The sequence below is a fragment of the Dendrobium catenatum genome, unplaced genomic scaffold (assembly GCF_001605985.2).
Source record: "Dendrobium catenatum unplaced genomic scaffold, ASM160598v2 fragScaff_scaffold_716, whole genome shotgun sequence".
Taxonomy (NCBI): Eukaryota; Viridiplantae; Streptophyta; class Magnoliopsida; order Asparagales; family Orchidaceae; genus Dendrobium; species Dendrobium catenatum.
In genome coordinates, this window is record NW_021319178.1 from 18,471,887 (window position 1) to 18,490,340 (window position 18,454).

Here is an 18,454-nt window from a genome sequence, read left to right on the forward strand (position 1 = left end):
GAAAGCCTTCCGCCGTTAGTCCATTTTGACTTGTGTGATCTTACATCTAATTAGACGTTAATAATAAAGTTTGTGGAGCTCTGCCCCAGGCTCATCATGCTCAATTTGCCCTTGACAATAATAAATATAGATGATCTTGATATACAATAATAATTGATTGTTTTATGATTTAAGAAAAAATGTGAATCATTTTTTGATCATAGAATATAAATAAGGATTATAATTGATATATAAAATATATTCAATTTTAAATATTTCTTGGTGAAATAATTATCATATTAAAAATGGACCGATTTTTGATAATATACTATTTTGAGTATTTTCAGTATTTTGAACATTTTCCCACTACCACTGTCTCCAAGCCCGCTGTCCCGCCACTGTAGCAGGCCATGGCCTTATCCTGCTCCGTCGCCACCAGGTATCCTTCAGTTTACCCTCTCCGGCGCAGCTCGTGCGCTGCTGTTTTGTCAGCTGGATGTCATCCAACAACTGGGTATTCTGCACAGCTTTTCGTTCCCGAGGTTAAAACTAAACCCTTGCATCATGACATTTTTCATGTTTTAATCTTCTTCTGCGGATTGTCGAAGACACACCATTCGAGTTTTCCTGAAAAAATTTTCACTCACTAAAGCTTAAAATGCTGTCAAATTTTCATTTTGGCCACTTCCGAGCGTTAAATGCCTAAATTCCACTGTTTTTGTGATTAGGTTGTAAAAGCAGTGGATTCTTTGTATTCGGATTTTAGGGAAGTTGATAATTTGGTGGCGCACAATGCTACTCGTGTTCTTAAAGCCTTCCAGAACGCTAGAGTTGGATCTCATGTGAGTCATATTTATAGAACCTCCACTCATTATTAACAGTCGAATTATTATTTTTGCCCAACCTAGTATTTGTTTAGGCAACTTCATATTGCGTTAATGGGCAGTATGACTTTATCTTTATAAGAGGTGTTTTTTTGGGGGAAATTTATCAGAGACGTTAAGGAACTAAGTACCATTTATGTCGTTTTAGTTTGAAAAATATGGTGAAAGCTTCTAAGTTACATTTCGATGGCCTTTGCCTTTCTTTATATCTTTGAGGCGAGGCTTATATTTAGTCGCATAATATTTTTTAGGTTCCTAAGGACACATTTTGATTGCTACTATAACTACTCGGAAAAAGCTTTTCTACCCAAAGTATTTAAGTCAAATGGGTGTCCTAGGACGTGCTTGTGATATAAGCTCAAGTTCAGTATTAGTTCCCAGGCTTCCCTAGTTTTGCCTAAGCGAGTATCTTATGTGATTTTGCTTGAAATGGGTTTCCAAGGCTGTTTCTTATCCAGGCTTCCATAGTTTTACTTGAGTTGCTACCTTATGACTTGTGCTTAAGGCTTTGCGTAAAGGCTGAGATTAGCTAACCTGAACATGGTTGGTTATGTTTAAGCTTAGAGCATAGGACTTTTGCTTGAAATAAATAAGAATACGAATACCAAATTCTTTTTGCATAGAACATAAGTTGAATGATGCTTTTCTTGTTTATTAATGAACTATGTTTGGACAAATCCATAAGTAAGCTTGTTTAGGTGTAGATGAGCATCATAAATTCTGGAAGATGATATCAACAGGCTTAGATGAACACAAAGAAGATATCTTGTATTGCGTGGACCATTAAGATGTATCTCCAAGCAAGATGAAATATATCTTTGGGGTCATCACGTTATGTAACAATTCAATTGGGCATTATAGCCATCCTTATTATTGATCTTGACATCCACCTCCTTTACTTGGAATTCATATTATAAAAATCAGAAAAAAATTTGTTTACATTTTTTTTTTTCATATGTTTGTTTCTTTTTATTCTTAACAAATTACGAAACAATTTTTTTAAAAGCTACTATGAAGCTTACATCATAAAAAAAAAAGATAATTTATGCCATATTTTTATATAAAATGTAAATATATGAAAAAATAATAAAACTATAATACTAATCATTTAAAATTTTTATGAGACTCTTTTAAAATAATATGAAAATATATATTAGTTTCACCATATTTTGATTGGAAACTAATGGGAGAATGTGGAAGATTGTTGAAAAGTGATTGATTGTTAGTTTTTGAGGTTTAAGATGAAGAGTCATTCACTAATGGGATCATTTAAAAAATTAAATTTAAAAGAAATTATGATATGACGTTTAAAAAGAGTTCTTTTATTATTTTGAAGTTTTTGAGGAGGCTTTTTCTCTCATTGTTTTTCTTTTACTAAAAAAAAAGAAGATTTACAAAATATTTGGAGTTCTGAGAGAAGTTTCTCTCTCATATATACATAATGTCAAAATCTCAGTCATCCCTTGGCATTTGATCCCACGGTTAGGATGAGAATCCGTGGGAGGCTCACCTGGATCACGCCAATATTCTTCTATATTTGGGTAGCTGAATTAGGAAGGATTATATTGAGGCAATTATGTATCAATTAGAAGTTATTTATTTCTTTATTAAGACATCTTGTATAGATCTATAAATAGGGATAATTTTGTATAATAATTAGAAGGTATTTTTGCCCTTCTCAAATTCTATGAATTCTAACATGGTATCAGAGCCAACGGCCTTGCCGTCAAATAACGATCCTAGATCATCGGAGGAGGAAGAGAAAAGAAGAAGCTCGGAGCATCCGAGATGCTGCCGACCCGTGTACACCACGATGGGACGAGACGGAGCCGAAATACCGATCGGAACTTCCCATCAGAGAGGAAGGCCAAAGTCGTCGAAAGTAGAAAGCCGAACAGCCACGAACGAGACTCCCGTTGAGAGCCGAGCGGCCCTTCTTGCGCCGAGGCTCAACCACCCTAGCCGGTCGTTCTCAGAGAGAAGCCGCTCGGGAGAAACCGTGCCGAAGACGACGCCGTAGACGGAGCTTTGCCAACAAAGGCTGGAGCGGAGCTTTGCCGAAGCCAAACGCCGCCAACAATAGCGGCTTCCCCTGCGCATGTACGGGAGATCTTCTGCAGACCGGAAGAATCGCACGCGGGAACCTGGTTCCGCCTGAAAGATTTGACCGCAAAACTTCGTCTGCCCGGCTCTTGTAGAGCCTCCGTGTATACCCAACCGATCCCAATCAAACGTCGTAACTTCCGATCCGACAGAAAGGGAAAGTCGTCAAAGGAGCATAACCATGAAGGAGCCGAAGAAGCAACGCTGGACCTAGAAGCCCGAAGCCTGAAGCCTGAAGCCGAATGAAACTGGACGGGTCAAGCAAACTGTGACGAAGTCGAAGGAAGGAAGCTTCGGGGCCTTGCGGGACGGACAGGCCGAGCAAACCTCCTGCGAGACGGAGCCAAAGGAAGGAAACATCAAGACCTCATGGGAAGGAGCCGCCTAATTGCGAGCCAACTCTTGTGCGTGCAGAAGCAACGAAGCCTTGCGATCGAAGCCAAGGTCGCTGACGGAGCTCACGATGCGGATAGAGCTGACAACGCGGATATAGATACATTGCTCAGACGACTCGATCGAAAGCTCCTTCTGATTTTCCTATTCCGCTCGGATCCATAGAGACACCCCTCTCGATTATCTTAGATGGGCTGACAACAGCAAGAAGTCTTAATCAGATTTGAGACATGATTAAGACCTGATATCAGCCTTTATTGCTGATATAATCAAATCAGCCTTTATTGCTGGTATAATCAAATCAGCCTTTATTGCTGGTATAAACAAATCAGCCTTTATTGCTAATCAAATCATCCTTTATTGCTGACATGATCAAATCAACCTTTATTGCTGACATGATCAAATCAGCCTTTATTGCTACGATATCACAGTACAGCCTTCATTGCTGGAAACCTAAGGAATACAAAATTTTCACCACCGGCCTTAATTGTCGGAATTTTGAGGATAGTTTTCCATCATCGGCCTTCATTGCCGGCTTTCTCTGGTGGTTGATACCCTATCCATAACCAATGCAGCTCTACCTCTGAGCGAGTAATTGCAAGCTGGTCTCCAGCTTGAGGGGGAGTGTCAAAATCTCAGTCATCCCTTAGCATTTGATCCCACGGTTAGGATGAGAATCCGTGGGAGGCTCACCTGGATCACGCCAATATTCTTCTATATTTGGGTAGCTGAATTAGGAAGGATTATATTGAGGCAATTATGTATCAATTAGAAGTTATTTATTTCTTTATTAAGACATTTTGTATAGATCTATAAATAGGGATAATTTTGTATAATAATTAGAAGGTATTTTTACCCTTCTCAAATTTTATGAATTCTAACACATAATAATAATAATAATAATAATAATAATAATAATAATAATAATAATAATAAGAGAGAAATATTGGATTTTATTTCTTACTCAAACTATAACAAAAGGTTCATATTTATAGGTGTTAAACCATAAATTATGAGCCCTAAACTTATGGACTAAATTAATACATAGCTAATGGTAATAATAAAAGGAAGCACAAATATGGATGGAATATCAAGGTGAATAATCATTTTGTGGTTAATATAATTAGAGCACAAATTATTGAGATGGGAAATTATACTGCAATTGATAATCTCAACACTCCGCTTGACCGCTTCAATGATGTTATCCATGCCTAACTTGTTAAGAACTTTGAGTGTACTCGATTTGATACTCATTTAGTAAGAATATATATTAATTGATCTTTTGATCAAGTCTTTGGTAGTTCAACAACCTTCTCATTTAGTGTCTTTTTAATGAAGAATCTATCTATCTCAATGTGCTATGTGCAATCATGATGAATTGTATTATGGGCTATATCATATGCCGCTATGATGTCATATTATAGTTGAATTGGTTACTTTTAAGAATAACTTATTGTCTTGTAAAAGAAATTTCCACCATAATGCTTTGTAAATATTGCAATTCTTTCATCTTTTTTCTTTAAAATTAACTTATGATTTGAATTACTTTATTTACGAAGGTAGAGGTAGACCTAAAAAGACTTGGTTAGAAAGCACTAAAAGTAGCATTTTTTTATTATATTTAAATGAGATTTTGACTCGTAATAGGACACAATAGAGAAAAATGATTTGTGTAGCCGACCCCACAGTGGGATAAAGGCTTGTTATTGTTGCTGTATAATCAAAGATTGCCATAGATTTGATGAATCGTCCAAACCAAACTATAGGGGATTATTTTAATCCATATAGTGATTTATTTAACTATAAAATCAATGTATCAATTGGGAGAGACTTGGGATCGAGTTTAAACGATTCTTGGCTCTTTGGGTGCGTATTTTGTTTCAAATTTTGATTACTAGATTCCAACTCATCTAACTCTCCACATGTTGTGTCGTTGTGTAGGATTGCATCTTTTAACTCCAAAAATTTTGAACTATTATTCAAATTACCAAATTTTGTTTTGTTATTTCCACATTATATTCTCAAGATTGTATATGAAAGTCCGATTTTCCTTAAAATACTCCCCCTAAAATTTAGACTTGAAATGTATAGTTTTTCATGAAAGATAACATCCATCGTGTAAACATACGTAATACGTTTAGTAGGGAGTGATAGCATATGCATCATTTTTTATGAATACTATAGCCAATAAAGACGCATTTCAAGGCTCAAAACATTAACTGACTATGTTGGTGTTTTATAGATGAATATATGCAACACATCAGAAGACATGTGTGGTTAAGTTTGGGATTGCTGGAGCAACAACTGCTTATGCAATTGACTGGAAGGATTTTTTGAGGTAGAGAAAATAAAATGAAACTAGATTAATGAGATATGCGGCAGAGAGAAAAGCATCTACCCATTAGGATAAGGGCTTGTGAGCCTTGATGAAGGAAGCATGAACAACCTCTAAGAAATGTCTGTTTTGTGTTCGTTCACAGTATTCTGTTGAGGCATATTCAGATAACTTGTTTGATGGATTGAGCCAGAAGAGTAAAAAAATTATTGAAATTCATAACTATGATAATTTTTGCCATTATCACTTCCTAATACTTGTATTCATGTATTTTATTGTGTATTAACGGTGTTTTATAAAATATATGAAATAGTAAACTTTTTATTTGGATTTCACCAAACACAATCCGATCATTCAAGTTTAATCATCTATAAAAGGTAACAAACTAATGTGGCCTTCCTAATATAGGAATCTGAGATGGTCCTCAAACATCAGAGTTGATCACCATAAAGGGTATAAGACTTTTATTCAAAGTCAAAGGAAATGAACAATGACTTATTGCAAGTTCACATACATCACATTTGAATGTAGAAATATTCAAGTTCATAAATAAACTAAAAAATAAAAGTTTTAAATAACCAAATGAGGCATGTCCCAAACATCGATATGAGAGCCATATGTTAAGTTTTTTTTTTGTGAACCGGTGCTTTTTTCTGCTAAAGCTTGTCGTAATCTGCTAGAAAATTTGGATTCCAAGTCCAAGTAATACAACTACCATCTCTTAACATCATAACTAATCATTTGTCAAGTATAAATGTCTTAAACACATATTGATAAAAAAAAGTACCAGTAATTTCAGAGGCTAATAAAATATTATAATATAAGGGGGGAATAACTGATATTGAATCAAGATTTAAAGTTTTAAAAAGATGCTAGGACCCTTTTACAATAGCCGGGATGGTATTACCGTTTGCCATGACGACACAATTGTAGGAGGATAGTTTAATGTTTGAGAGTTGTATAACATCAAATTTCATATGATAAGTAGCACCAGAATCAATTATACATGCGCTATTCAAAATAGTTTTAGAAGTGGTGAAAACCTTACATTTGGCATTTGTAGTGGTGACCAATGCTGATATTGGGGACATAGGTGGGGCATTGTCTTCTTTTGTTTTAGCAACTGCAGCAGTAGATGACTGCTTAGAATTTTGATGTCATGTTGGGTCCCACAAATCTAGATATCCAATAAGTTCAATGCAACAACCTTCTATGGTTTTATTTGATTACAATGAGTGCATTTGTGTGGAGGTTTATCTAAACTATTAGAATTCTTCGATTTGGTATCTTTGGGCCATTCTTGGGATGTTTGACTGGGTCGATGGCAAGAAATCATAACAGAAGCTTTTGATTGTATGACTTTATAATGGACTAAGGATTAACACTTTTCTAGACTTAAGATTGGCTCATAAAATTTCTCGTCAAAGTTGGCTGAAAATTTTATTTGATCCAGTAAGAAATATGGGCACTTGAGTTCGCTTAATATACTATTGATACTGTAACATCAGTAGTATCTTTCATGGCCACTTTATCACTATGATCTAATTCCTGAAAGATTCATATTAGCTCCTCATAGTATATTACGAAAGATTTGGTACTTTGTGTGATTGAGAAGGCTTTTTGATGCAACGAATGGACATGCATCTCATCGTTACCATTATAAAAAGTTTTGAAAAAAGTACTCTAAATTTCATAGGCAATGGGTATATGAAGGTAACGCTTCATGATATTAGAAGACATGGATAGCAGAAGCTAACATTTCACATTTTGATTTTAAACATACTAATTTTCATATTCTTTATATGACACAATAGTTGGAGCGGTGCTTCCTATGATGTAGGAAATTTTTTCTTGTTTAGCTACATGTATTTCCATCAATTGATACCATGCATCTTAATTTGTTTCAGTCAGTTGAAGGCCTGTTTTAAAGGGACCTCAACTTGAATAAGAACTGGAACAGGTTTGATTCCAATGGATTTATTGTTGTCAACTTTTTTTTTTTTCATTTTGTTTTCTTATTTTTTCCTTTTCTTTTATTTTTTTAAGTCATAAAATAGATCTTTTTACTTGTCGTACCCTGTGCTAACGGACATATAAGGTTTGGCTAGGGTGCTAACGGACATATAAGGTTTGGCTGCTGGGAACGACAGTTTGAGTTATGGAGGAGATTGGAGATTGGAGGTTAGATCGTGATGAGATTGATGATATGTGCAACAATTGGACATCCAATAATTGGAAGGCAAAGGCATGATGGGATCAAGAGCCACAATGGGATCGGGAGTAACAACGGGTGGAGGGTTGGATATAGGTTCCTATGATGTGCAACAACTGGAAGATTGTTAGGATCACGAGTTAATTTCTAGGGGTTTCAATATTTTTGGATTGAGATGTGGGATTTTGGGAAATTGGGTTCTAGACTTTGGGGTTTGAGAATCTTATTTGGCTCTGATACCACATAAACAAGTGATAATATGAGAGAATTGTTTAATATAATTTTTTGCTCCAAACTATAAAAAAATTAGGTACATATTTATAGGTGTTAAGCAATAAATTATAGGCCCTAAAATAAAGAATAAATTAATACAACAACAACATCAAGCCTTTATCCTATTATGTGGGGTCGACTGCATGAACTTGATTGTTCGACAATTTATATTGGCTGTCAACTACATAACACAATTTCTAGTTTTCTCATACACTTGGTATTTGACAACGATAGTGTTAATACATAATTAATATTTAATAGTAATAAAAAAAGAAGCACGAGTATAAATGAATTGATGGGTGGATAATCATCTTGCGGTTGATATAATCAGAGCACACAATTTGCTGAGATGAACAATCATTCCATGATTGATAATCTCAACATCATATATATATATATATATATATATTCATATTGTTTTCTTTCATCATCGCTCAAAAATAAGATATTTAATTTCCTGGTTACTGTTGAAAATTTATTCCCTTTTTTTGTTTTTCTCTGCTTCTCAAGAAACCCACATGCCAATTAATATTAAATGCCATCTTCTCTATTAGCATTTTGGTGGAAGCACAGGTTATGGGCATGATGAAGGTGGGGGGCGCGAGGCATTGGATAATATTTTTGCTGAAGTGTTTGGAGCAGAAGCAGCAATAGTGCGTTCACAGGTATAGGTTATAATTCAACTCTTTTTGGGTAGCCGGGCTTATGCACTCAACCCAATTAATCTTTCTATTTGCTTTTTTTATTCGCCAGTTTTTTTCGGGAACACATGCCATCACTTGTGCTTTATTTGCTATTCTGAGGCCTGGGGATGAGGTAAATTTGGTTCTCTTCAGTTTTACATGATTCTGATTTTGGAGTGTCAATTAAACATTTTGTTCTCAGTTCTATGAAATGCTTTTTGCTGATAAAACTTGCCAGCTTTTAGCAGTTGCTGGAGCTCCTTATGACACATTAGAGGAAGTCATTGGAATTAGAAACTCTCCTAGAATTGGATCCTTAAAGGATTTTGGAGTTTCTTATCGGGAAGTTCCTGTACTTTCTTTCCTTCAAACTGCTTTCTCCTATTAAGTTTCCTCTTTTTATTCTTTATTTTTTTCCTTCTTTTGATGTATTGATGGAGGACTTCGATGTGCTCTGGTTTTAGCTTTCAATAGTTGGAGGCCTAAACTGGGATGCTCTTGCTAATGCTGTAACGCCCCAAACGAAGTGTTCCTTCATTCAAAGGTCATGCGGATATGCATGGCGTAAAAGCTTGAGCATACTAGAGATTCAGAGAGCAATAGAAATAATCAAGGTAACACTAATAGTTGCTCTTTTTTAATTAGTTTTGGCTACATCTTTGCAACTTAGGCTTTGTTTGGTACGGCTTTCTTACTGCTTCTTAAAGTAACTTTTTAGTACAAAAGATTAAAAATTTTGTACTTAAAAGCTGCTTTAAGAAGCAGTAAAAAAGCCGTCCTAAACGAAACCTTAATCATACATTTGACCACATTTTTTCTTCTGCAGATGCAAAATCCAGACTGCATGGTCATTGTGGATAACTGCTATGGGGAATTTGTAGAAGCATACGAGCCACCCATGGTGGTATGCACCATGCACTGAAATATTCTGCAGCCGTGTAGTGTGTCAGTTCTATGATGCCACCTTATTCCCTTTGCAGGGCGCGGATTTGATTGCTGGAAGTTTGATAAAGAATCCAGGTGGGACAATTGCACCTTGTGGTGGATATGTTGCCGGGAAGAAATCCTTAGTTGAGATGGCGGCAGCCCGCCTTTCGGCACCTGGTCTCGGGGTTGATTGTGGGTCAACTCCTGGTGATGTAATGAGGTTGCTTTTCCAGGGGTTATTCCTCTCACCTCAAATGGTTGGAGAAGCTATAAAGGTGCGTATGCATTAACAAAATCACCTTCGTGGGTTGCATAACTTTCATTTCATGTAGCAGGGAGGTTTACTCATCGCTGAAGTAATGGCGTCAAAAGGATTAAAAGTCCAACCACTCCCAAGGCATCCTCGCCATGATACTGTTCAGGTTCTTTTCTGATAGAATAGTTATGAAAATATGAGATTGTATGTCAATATTGATGTTGGAGAATAAATTGATGATTCATCTCAATCAATGATCACAGTGCTATTCTTTTGTGTTTTAAGTTTCTAGGGGCATTTCAAGTAATTTAAATCTGCTTTTCAATGCTTGTAAAATGTGACCATAGCTTGTTTCTATATGTATTGTCATAATTGAAGTGTTTGTGCATGAAGTTGCATTAAAATTCTGTCGTAAATAAAAAAGCTGTAATGTTTGTGCATGATTTGCAGTGCAGATTGTTGCCAGCATGATAAGAAAAGCCACTCAGTGTACCAGTAATATCTATTGAGAAAAAGACTAAAATAATTAATAATCTCTCGACTATTACTAAGTGGCCAATTTAGTCCCAAATTATCACAGTATTTTAATTTAGTCCATCTATTATTGAAAATTGATTCCAATTGGTCCCTAGGTTGAAATTCATGTGAAATGCAATTAAAGTTAACGCCAAAAAATTAATGCGAGAGTATTTAGATGGTGCTAGTGTGAAGTCACATTTCTTATATTGTTTTGTTTTCTCATTTATATTTTGTTATATATTTAATTCTATTTTCTCCATAGGAAAAAAGGTAATTGTTGGTTGTAATTGTAATGATCTGTAGACTGTAGTAAGATAGTTTCTGTGAATACTTTGGTAGGTGCAAGGGAGATTAAATTTTGATGGAGAACGTATATTTGATTTTGCAATAGAATCTAATTTAATGAAAGTGAAAGCCTACTTGAAACAATAATATTAAACTTATTCAATTGTCATATCTATTAAATCCAGTTATTCCCCACAACTACAACAACAACATCAAGCCTTTGTCCCACTACATGGGGTCGGCTACATGAATCTTTTTTCTCCATTGTGTCCCATTAATAGTTAAATTCTCGTTTAAAACTTAACTAGACAATATTTAGTAGTTATTTTTATATATAGCGTAGAACTTATAAAAAATAATCAAAATAAATAAATATTCAAGTGTAAGATGGTCAAACATTAAAGGAGATTAGTTTCACTAGTTAATACAGATTACTTTAAGTGGAAAATTTCAACTTACAAGTGGAGGCTAATTTAGTGTGGGAAAAAATGGCTGATAAGAATGTTTGCCCATCTATGATTGAATTTACATTAGTTGGACTTACTATAACAACAACAACAAGAAGAACAATATTAAGACTTTATGCCACTATGTGGGGTCAATTACATGAATCCTTTTCTCCATTATCTTATTAAGAGTCAAATTCTCATTAAACTCTAATAAAGAAAGTTAATTTATAATATTTTCTAAGCAAGTCTTTTTAGGTCTACCTCTACCTTTCTTAATATTGACATCAATTTTTGCGTGTTTTCCCCATGAGCGGGCTCGTTCATGCTCAATTGATTCAATTGGACCCCATCGAATCTAATTTGAGCCAAATCATCGTCGACGCGGGTTTATTTTCATTAAATTAATGTAATCGAGTCGAATTGAACCCAAATCAGCGCAAATTGATTCCAATTGGGTTTGATTCAAATCCAATTTCGTTGAATTGGCTCGATCGGGTCAAATCGAGACCAAATTGACTCGAATCAACTCGAATGGGGCTCGATTCGAGTTTAGTTTTAACCCAATTGGTTCAATTTAATCCCAATTAAAATCCAAATGGCTTTCTAAACGAATTGAATCAGCTTACAAATCTGGAATTCGATCCAATGGCTCCGACCACGTCAAAATTTTTCTTGGTCTGTCTCTGCCGAGAATCCTACGACCGCAACAAATTTCTGTAATGTGGTCAAACGAGGCTTTGCTCTTTGGGCTTATATGGAAGATATGAACGTTGGCTCTGGCAAGGGGGCTCATTGGCACATCACTTAAGTTCTTCCCATCTCTCTTGTTGAGCCAGCCCAGGAAAATCAAAACTCCCATTCTCCTCTGATCTCTCTGATTCGAACCAATCTAGATGGAAGCTCCCTTGTTGCTCGCGCAAAGACCTCGCAATCTCTCTTGTCAGAGCCCTAGTCGCGACCACCCCAACTTACCGCGGCTCCAACCTTGGACCGACCCCTTCTACCCCATAGGAAACTGATATCCACGTTAAATAAATTCCACTCGAGCTGATGTATCCCATGGGAAAAATCTCGTGATTATCTAGTCATATATATTATTATCTATCAAGATGTGTAGTAGCTATTCTTCATGGATAATCATATGTATTATTCTATCTACTCTTCTATTGGTTCGTCGTCTGCTTGCAAAGAGTGTAAAGGCCTGTGATCGTTCTGTTCCACAGGATAGTGCGACCGTACTCATTATATTTTATCTCCGCGAGCAACATCCATTCGGAGACCCACACTTAACATAAGCCAAATCTAATACATCTACTCTCCTAACCAGGTCATCGGATGGCCGCCATTTTATGTGACTAAACCATCTAGGGTGACTCTCTCTAACCTTATCTGCCATTCGAGCTACTACAATCTTTTCACGTATATGCTTATTTTGTATTATATCTCTAAGAGTAAAGCCGCTCATCCACCTGAGCATCCTCAACTCTACAACACTTAGCTTAATATTATGCTTCTCTTTTAATGACAAACATTCTGTGCCATAAAGAATTGCAAGTCTCACCACCATCTTATAGAATTTTCCCTTAAGTTTGAGGGTACTTTTCTATCACACAACAAGTACAATGCATTCCTCCAGTTCAACCATTCAACTTGAATTCTACTAAGAATATCCTCATCTATTTCACCATCACTCTGAATAATAGGCCCAAGATATCTAAAATGTGTACTCTTATTAATGACTTTGATCGTCCAAAGTCACAATTCCTCCACTATATCTATTACTAATAAAATTACACTCCATGTATTCGGTTTTAGATCTACTCAAATGAAAACCTTTAGACTCTAAGGTTACCTCCATAATTTAAGTTTTCTTTCAGCACCCTCTCTAGTCTTATCAACAAAAAGAATTTCATCGCCCAAAAGGCATACACGAGGATACATCCTTTGGCAAATGTCTAATAAGAACCTCCACGACTAAAGTAAAAGGATATGGGCTTAAGGCTAATCCTTGATGTAATCCAACTTAAATAGTAAAATACTTGGTCAAACCACCTTGTGTTTGAACACAATAGCTCTTGCATACATATCCTTAATGACTTGAATATAAGTCATTATTAACCCCTTTTTTTCTAGACATCTCCATAGCATTTCTCTTGAAACTTTATCATATGCTTTCTCTAAATCAATAAATATCATATGTATACCGGCCCTCCTTATTCTCTCTATACTTCTCCATCAAACCTCTCAATAAATATGTAGCTTTCATAGTAGACCTACCCGACATGAATCCAAATCGATTTTGAGAAACATTAGTATCACATTGTAACCTATGCTCCGTAACTCTTCCATAGTTTTAAAGTATGGCACATTAACTTAATTCTTCTATAATTCGCATAATCTTGTGTATCACCTTCATTCTTATAAATAGGAATCAACACACTTAGTTTCCGCGCATCTGACATCTTTTTAGTCTTCAAAATAATATTAAAATGTTCAGTAAGCAAAGAAATTCTTTCATCTCCTAGGCATTTCTATACCTCTATTGGAATATAATTAGTTGGACTTACTTTTTAGTAATAATGCCCCAGCTTGCGTAAGTTTTGAAATGAGATATATAAGGATCATTTATTATTCATTTTCAGTTCACAAAAATCCTAGTTCAAACTAAACTAAACGATGAACAAAACCAATTCAATCTATGAAAGTGCTGTGTTACTTTTAAGCCATTCATCAGGACCATTGACTGACATAATATTGTGTTCTTAAGTTGTTCTATATGTATCCATCAAGTAGTAGCTATGGACAAAGTTCTTGTGGTCAAGCTCACCCATGCTGATTGCAGCACACACATGATGGCTAGGCAAGCCAATTAATTTCCATCTTTTGCGGCAGCATAACATAAAATTTATGTAATTTGGTCACACTAATATAATTCTCTGCTTCATATAAATTTTTTTCAAGTACTTCATGAGTCCTTGGAAATAACTTAGTATTCCACCTCATTGATCTCTCCTTTATCATCAAATTTCTGATGCTCTCAAACACAGAGATAATAGGTAACTCTCTTACGTCGAGGATGAAAGAGTTGAAATATTCACATGTTATTGAGTAACGTGTCACCCTAAACCCTATACTCGAAACTTAAATTTTGGCATACTTTTCGCGCACAAAATTTATTTGTAATACTGGGCAGAACAATTTCAAATGCAGAATCAAACCTTTTTGTTTATTTGAAATGAATATGAGCCTCTACTGGTTCTAAAAAATATTCAAATATCTGGCCAACAACTCTAAGAACCACTCCCAATTCCCAACCACTTTTCTTCTCACTTTTAACTATTAGTCGTGTTACTAGAAATATGTTATTTTTATCATTTGAAGTTTTGAACAAGCCACGGTTAATAGCTGGCCGCTTTGTGGCTCCTTCGAGAAGCATTTGTCAACCGCAACTATTGTCCTACAACCTGCTTGGAAGCTGTTTTTGCAGGCTTCTAACTAAACGTACATTATAACAAATGTCTTTCGGCCTTCCAAATTTGTATCCCTTGTTTTTTGTACATAATAAGGTTGAGCCCATATTTAGCCTTACAATTTTGAAGCAATAATTCCATATCTTGAACTTTTTTTCCTTCTTCATGTGCACCAATTTGCGAGCCTTACTTGTAACCTTCCTAGCTTTTGACTTTGAAACATGCAACTTCAACTCATCATTTACTTCTTTTCTAAAAAATTTAGACTTGCTTTGTGGATTAGTCCTAATTTTATTTGTAATTTTTTTGGCTATAATTGTGGAGGTCAAAGTCTTGTTATGATAATTCTATGTACACATGTGCTCTTGTAATGACTTCATGTCATGAATGACTTCCCTCATACTTTGAAATGAATAAGAGAAATGGATAATTAGACCTCCTTTAAATAAACCTACACCTTTTGCCTTTTTTTTGAATACTTAATTATTTTTCTCTTGTAATTGATCAGTTCTACATAACTTATTTATATTCTTCATTGCGGTTGAATAACATTCCTACTTCAATATTGGGACTCTTAAACTCTATTTTGGGATTGAGATGTGGCCACTTTATGGTGTCACCATCTTCACTATTTAAATATTAGACTATTAGTTCCATCACTGGAATTTAAGAATTCAAGCAATCAATTTCACAAATTCTTTTTCAACATTTAATTTGAGCTTTCATTGTATACCTCAATCTTCTCGTTGCCCTAATCTGTAGTACCTATAAATTTAGCAAAATGATCCACATTGCTTTCAAATAACTCATCCTCCTTGCAAATCTTATAATCATTGTCTAGAAATTTCTCACAATCATCTGATATATTGTACTTATAATTGTCATCGTCGTCGTCATCATCATCATCATCAAAATTAGTTCTCTTATCTACCACTTTATCCTTATTATAATAATTTCCCATTTCAATAACAATCGTCTCAGTTAAATTACTAAATAGCTATGGAGTTTGAATCCTTAAGCTATTCGGTACTACTTTATACAGTCCATTTTTTTTATTCTCACTCATTACTATTTTCATATGTTTTATCATAAAATCAATGCATACAAATATTATACTTACAACATAATTTGAAGAAAAAAATTAATAAGCAAACTCATCCTCCTAAGTCCATATTGATGGTCGATGCCATTTCTTCCTATCAATGCCCTTCTGAATTCTCCCCCATATTCCTCAAAAATGAAGTTTAGCTACACAAATATTGGTCAAATTCTTTGTCCTTCTCTGATTGAATAAAAAAAAGTTGTTAAAAAAACTCATACTAGTGGTCAGCCTCGTTGAACTATCACTGTTGTCGCTTCCTTTGTTAACCATCTTTGCAATGGTCGGCCGCACTCAATGCCATGCTCGTTGAGCTTCTTCATTGGCCAGCCATGCTCAACGAGGTCCTCTAAGACATCCACTCATGCATGTGGGTGGTCTTTGAACGGCCACACCCACTCTGCTTCATCAACCAGTAGGTAAGTTTTTAGATAATTAAAAAATAATTATAAATAATAAATTTTACTAAAATATCCTTCTTTTATTCTATAGCACACAACTTCTCACTTTCTGCAAATGAAGCGTTGAATTTAATAGTGGATCATTTGGGATCAATTTTTAATTGGATTAAATTGGAGCACTGTGATATTTTGGAATTGAAATGGCCACTTATGATGGCTTTTGGCATTTTATTTTCATGAAATTCTTGATCTGTCAAATTTTCATAATGTGTGAAGAAAATTGCTTTTTTCTGTTTATGTTCACTTTTCAGGCTGTACAGCTAGGGTGTCGTGAGCGTCTTATAGCTTTCTGTGAGGCTGTTCAGAGAAGTAGTCATATAGGATCTTTCATCAAACCAACTGCTGGATGTACACCTGGATATGCCTCAGAGGTTCCATTTTCATTTTTTCAGCGGATCTTATGCTTAAACAATAAAAGGGGAAACTGTTCGATGTTTGAAAGATGAATAAAAAACAGAACTTGATCTTGTTATTTTGTATCATGTTTTATCTGAGGGTGCCCTTAAATTTGCTACTTCAAGTTGCATCTAGAGTTTGCGCGGCTTATGTATCTTTGTGCTATTGAACAGGTGATCTTTGCTGATGGGACATTTATTGATGGAAGCACAAGTGAGCTGTCATGTGATGGGCCATTGCGGGAACCATTTACAGTATTTTGCCAGGTGCATGAAAGCTAATACTTCTTTCTAAACTATACTTTCCATGGTGTTTTATGACCTGCAAGTCGCACAGCTCTTATTGAATCTTCAGAAAATAGCGATTATCCTAATGCTTATATCGATAGTTGTTGAAACTTGAAAGGTCGACAGGCCTAGTAAGACCTTGGATTGCTAGAAAAGGAAAAAGGAGGCCGGAGATCTATTGTCCAAATAGGGAAACACATCTCCCATGGATCTTTATTCATGGAAGGAATGAGATAGCCTAGGATTGCTCCCTTGGTATCAATCGGCAGGCCTATTAAGGGGCGGACAACATCTAAAATTAAAAATTGTTATTTTTTGAATAATTGTAATTAGTTATTTTCCTTTATTCTTTAGCTAATTTTGTATATAAATACTTTTTTTTTTTGTTTAAGGCAGTATATAAATACTCATTTGAGGAATAAACAACCCAAGCTTTAACCACTTCGTTTTTTACATGTTATCAAAGCAATATTAGGCCCCTCTTTCCAATCTTTATTCTTCCTCTATTTCGGTCTTCTCCTCATCATGTTTGATTTCTTTGACATCCCGTCAAAAAGTCGAAAATCAAACTAAAGGAGAGCTCTAGATGCTACAAATCTCGTATTATTTGAATGAATGAAACTATCTTAAGTGGCCCTAGATTGTGAAGACCTTTTTGAATAGAAATGAAAAAAAATCCATCATATATGGTAGATCCTTAGGCGGAGTCAAATAACTCAGTTTGTATTTTTGGATGAAGCAGATTCCATGATCATATCATGATAATGGAATACCATGATGCCCAAAATCAAAAGATTACACATGTTCCTAACAATCATAAAAGATGTTTGGGAAGCTGCAAACAGACTTACCCAAAAATTAAAGATGCTGCTCTCATCTATGAGATCAAGTCAAAGATCTCAAAATCAAGATAAGCTCCTGTTGACTGTAACTGCATACCACCGACTCCCCCACCGACATACCCGATCAAACGATACGACGATTCGCCCACCGACTTCTTTCACCGACATACTCACAAAATAAAAAATGAAATCTTCCTCTCATTCGGTTCCAATACGCACACTCACACACAGATACGCACCAAGAGAAGAACGAAGTTTTCAGAACTTACCTCTTGATCTCCCGTCCGTAAGAAGTCTGCCGATTCCAACCAAGTCGGCTTACCTCTTCCTGCTCCGACGACCCACGTCCAAAGCCGACCAAGGACCGACGATCGGTCTGCTACCTCCGCTTGCTTCGTCTCTGTATCTCTCGAACCCGCCGCCGACCTGCCTGAGCCGACGCCGAACCCGCCGCCGCCGCCGGCCGACTCCAGCGCCGATTCCCTCCGTGCGTGATCCCGCCGCCCTGAGCCCTAGTCCGATCGGGTTATACCCGATCCTTCTCTCCCTCTCTTATATATATATATATATATATATATATATATATATATATATATATATA

At 35.7% G+C, this 18,454-nt stretch overlaps 1 protein-coding gene across 5 annotated transcripts in view; it reads left to right on the forward strand.

Moving 5' to 3' along the window:
• Positions 1–322: 322 nt before the first annotated feature.
• LOC110107028 (uncharacterized protein YnbB) overlaps positions 323–18,454 on the forward strand; it is a 31,569-nt gene continuing 13,437 nt past the window's right edge. For 2 of the 5 annotated variants that reach the window (XR_003701206.1, XM_028696150.1), the window contains exons 1-10: positions 323–521; positions 708–821; positions 8,734–8,844; positions 8,933–8,995; positions 9,101–9,214; positions 9,327–9,476; positions 9,689–9,766; positions 9,843–10,064; positions 10,125–10,211; positions 16,898–16,990. Coding sequence is in view for 4 of the 5 variants with exons in the window: in XM_028696150.1 (XP_028551983.1) it covers positions 390–521; positions 708–821; positions 8,734–8,844; positions 8,933–8,995; positions 9,101–9,214; positions 9,327–9,476; positions 9,689–9,766; positions 9,843–10,064; positions 10,125–10,211; positions 16,898–16,990 (1,164 nt within the window). In the remaining variant the exon portion in view is untranslated. Of the gene's footprint in view, positions 522–707; positions 822–8,733; positions 8,845–8,932; positions 8,996–9,100; positions 9,215–9,326; positions 9,477–9,688; positions 9,767–9,842; positions 10,065–10,124; positions 10,212–16,579; positions 16,700–16,897; positions 16,991–17,129; positions 17,449–18,454 lie in introns of those variants that run through there. The other 3 variants (XM_020837160.2, XM_028696151.1, XM_020837161.2) reach the window with 3 other exon arrangements.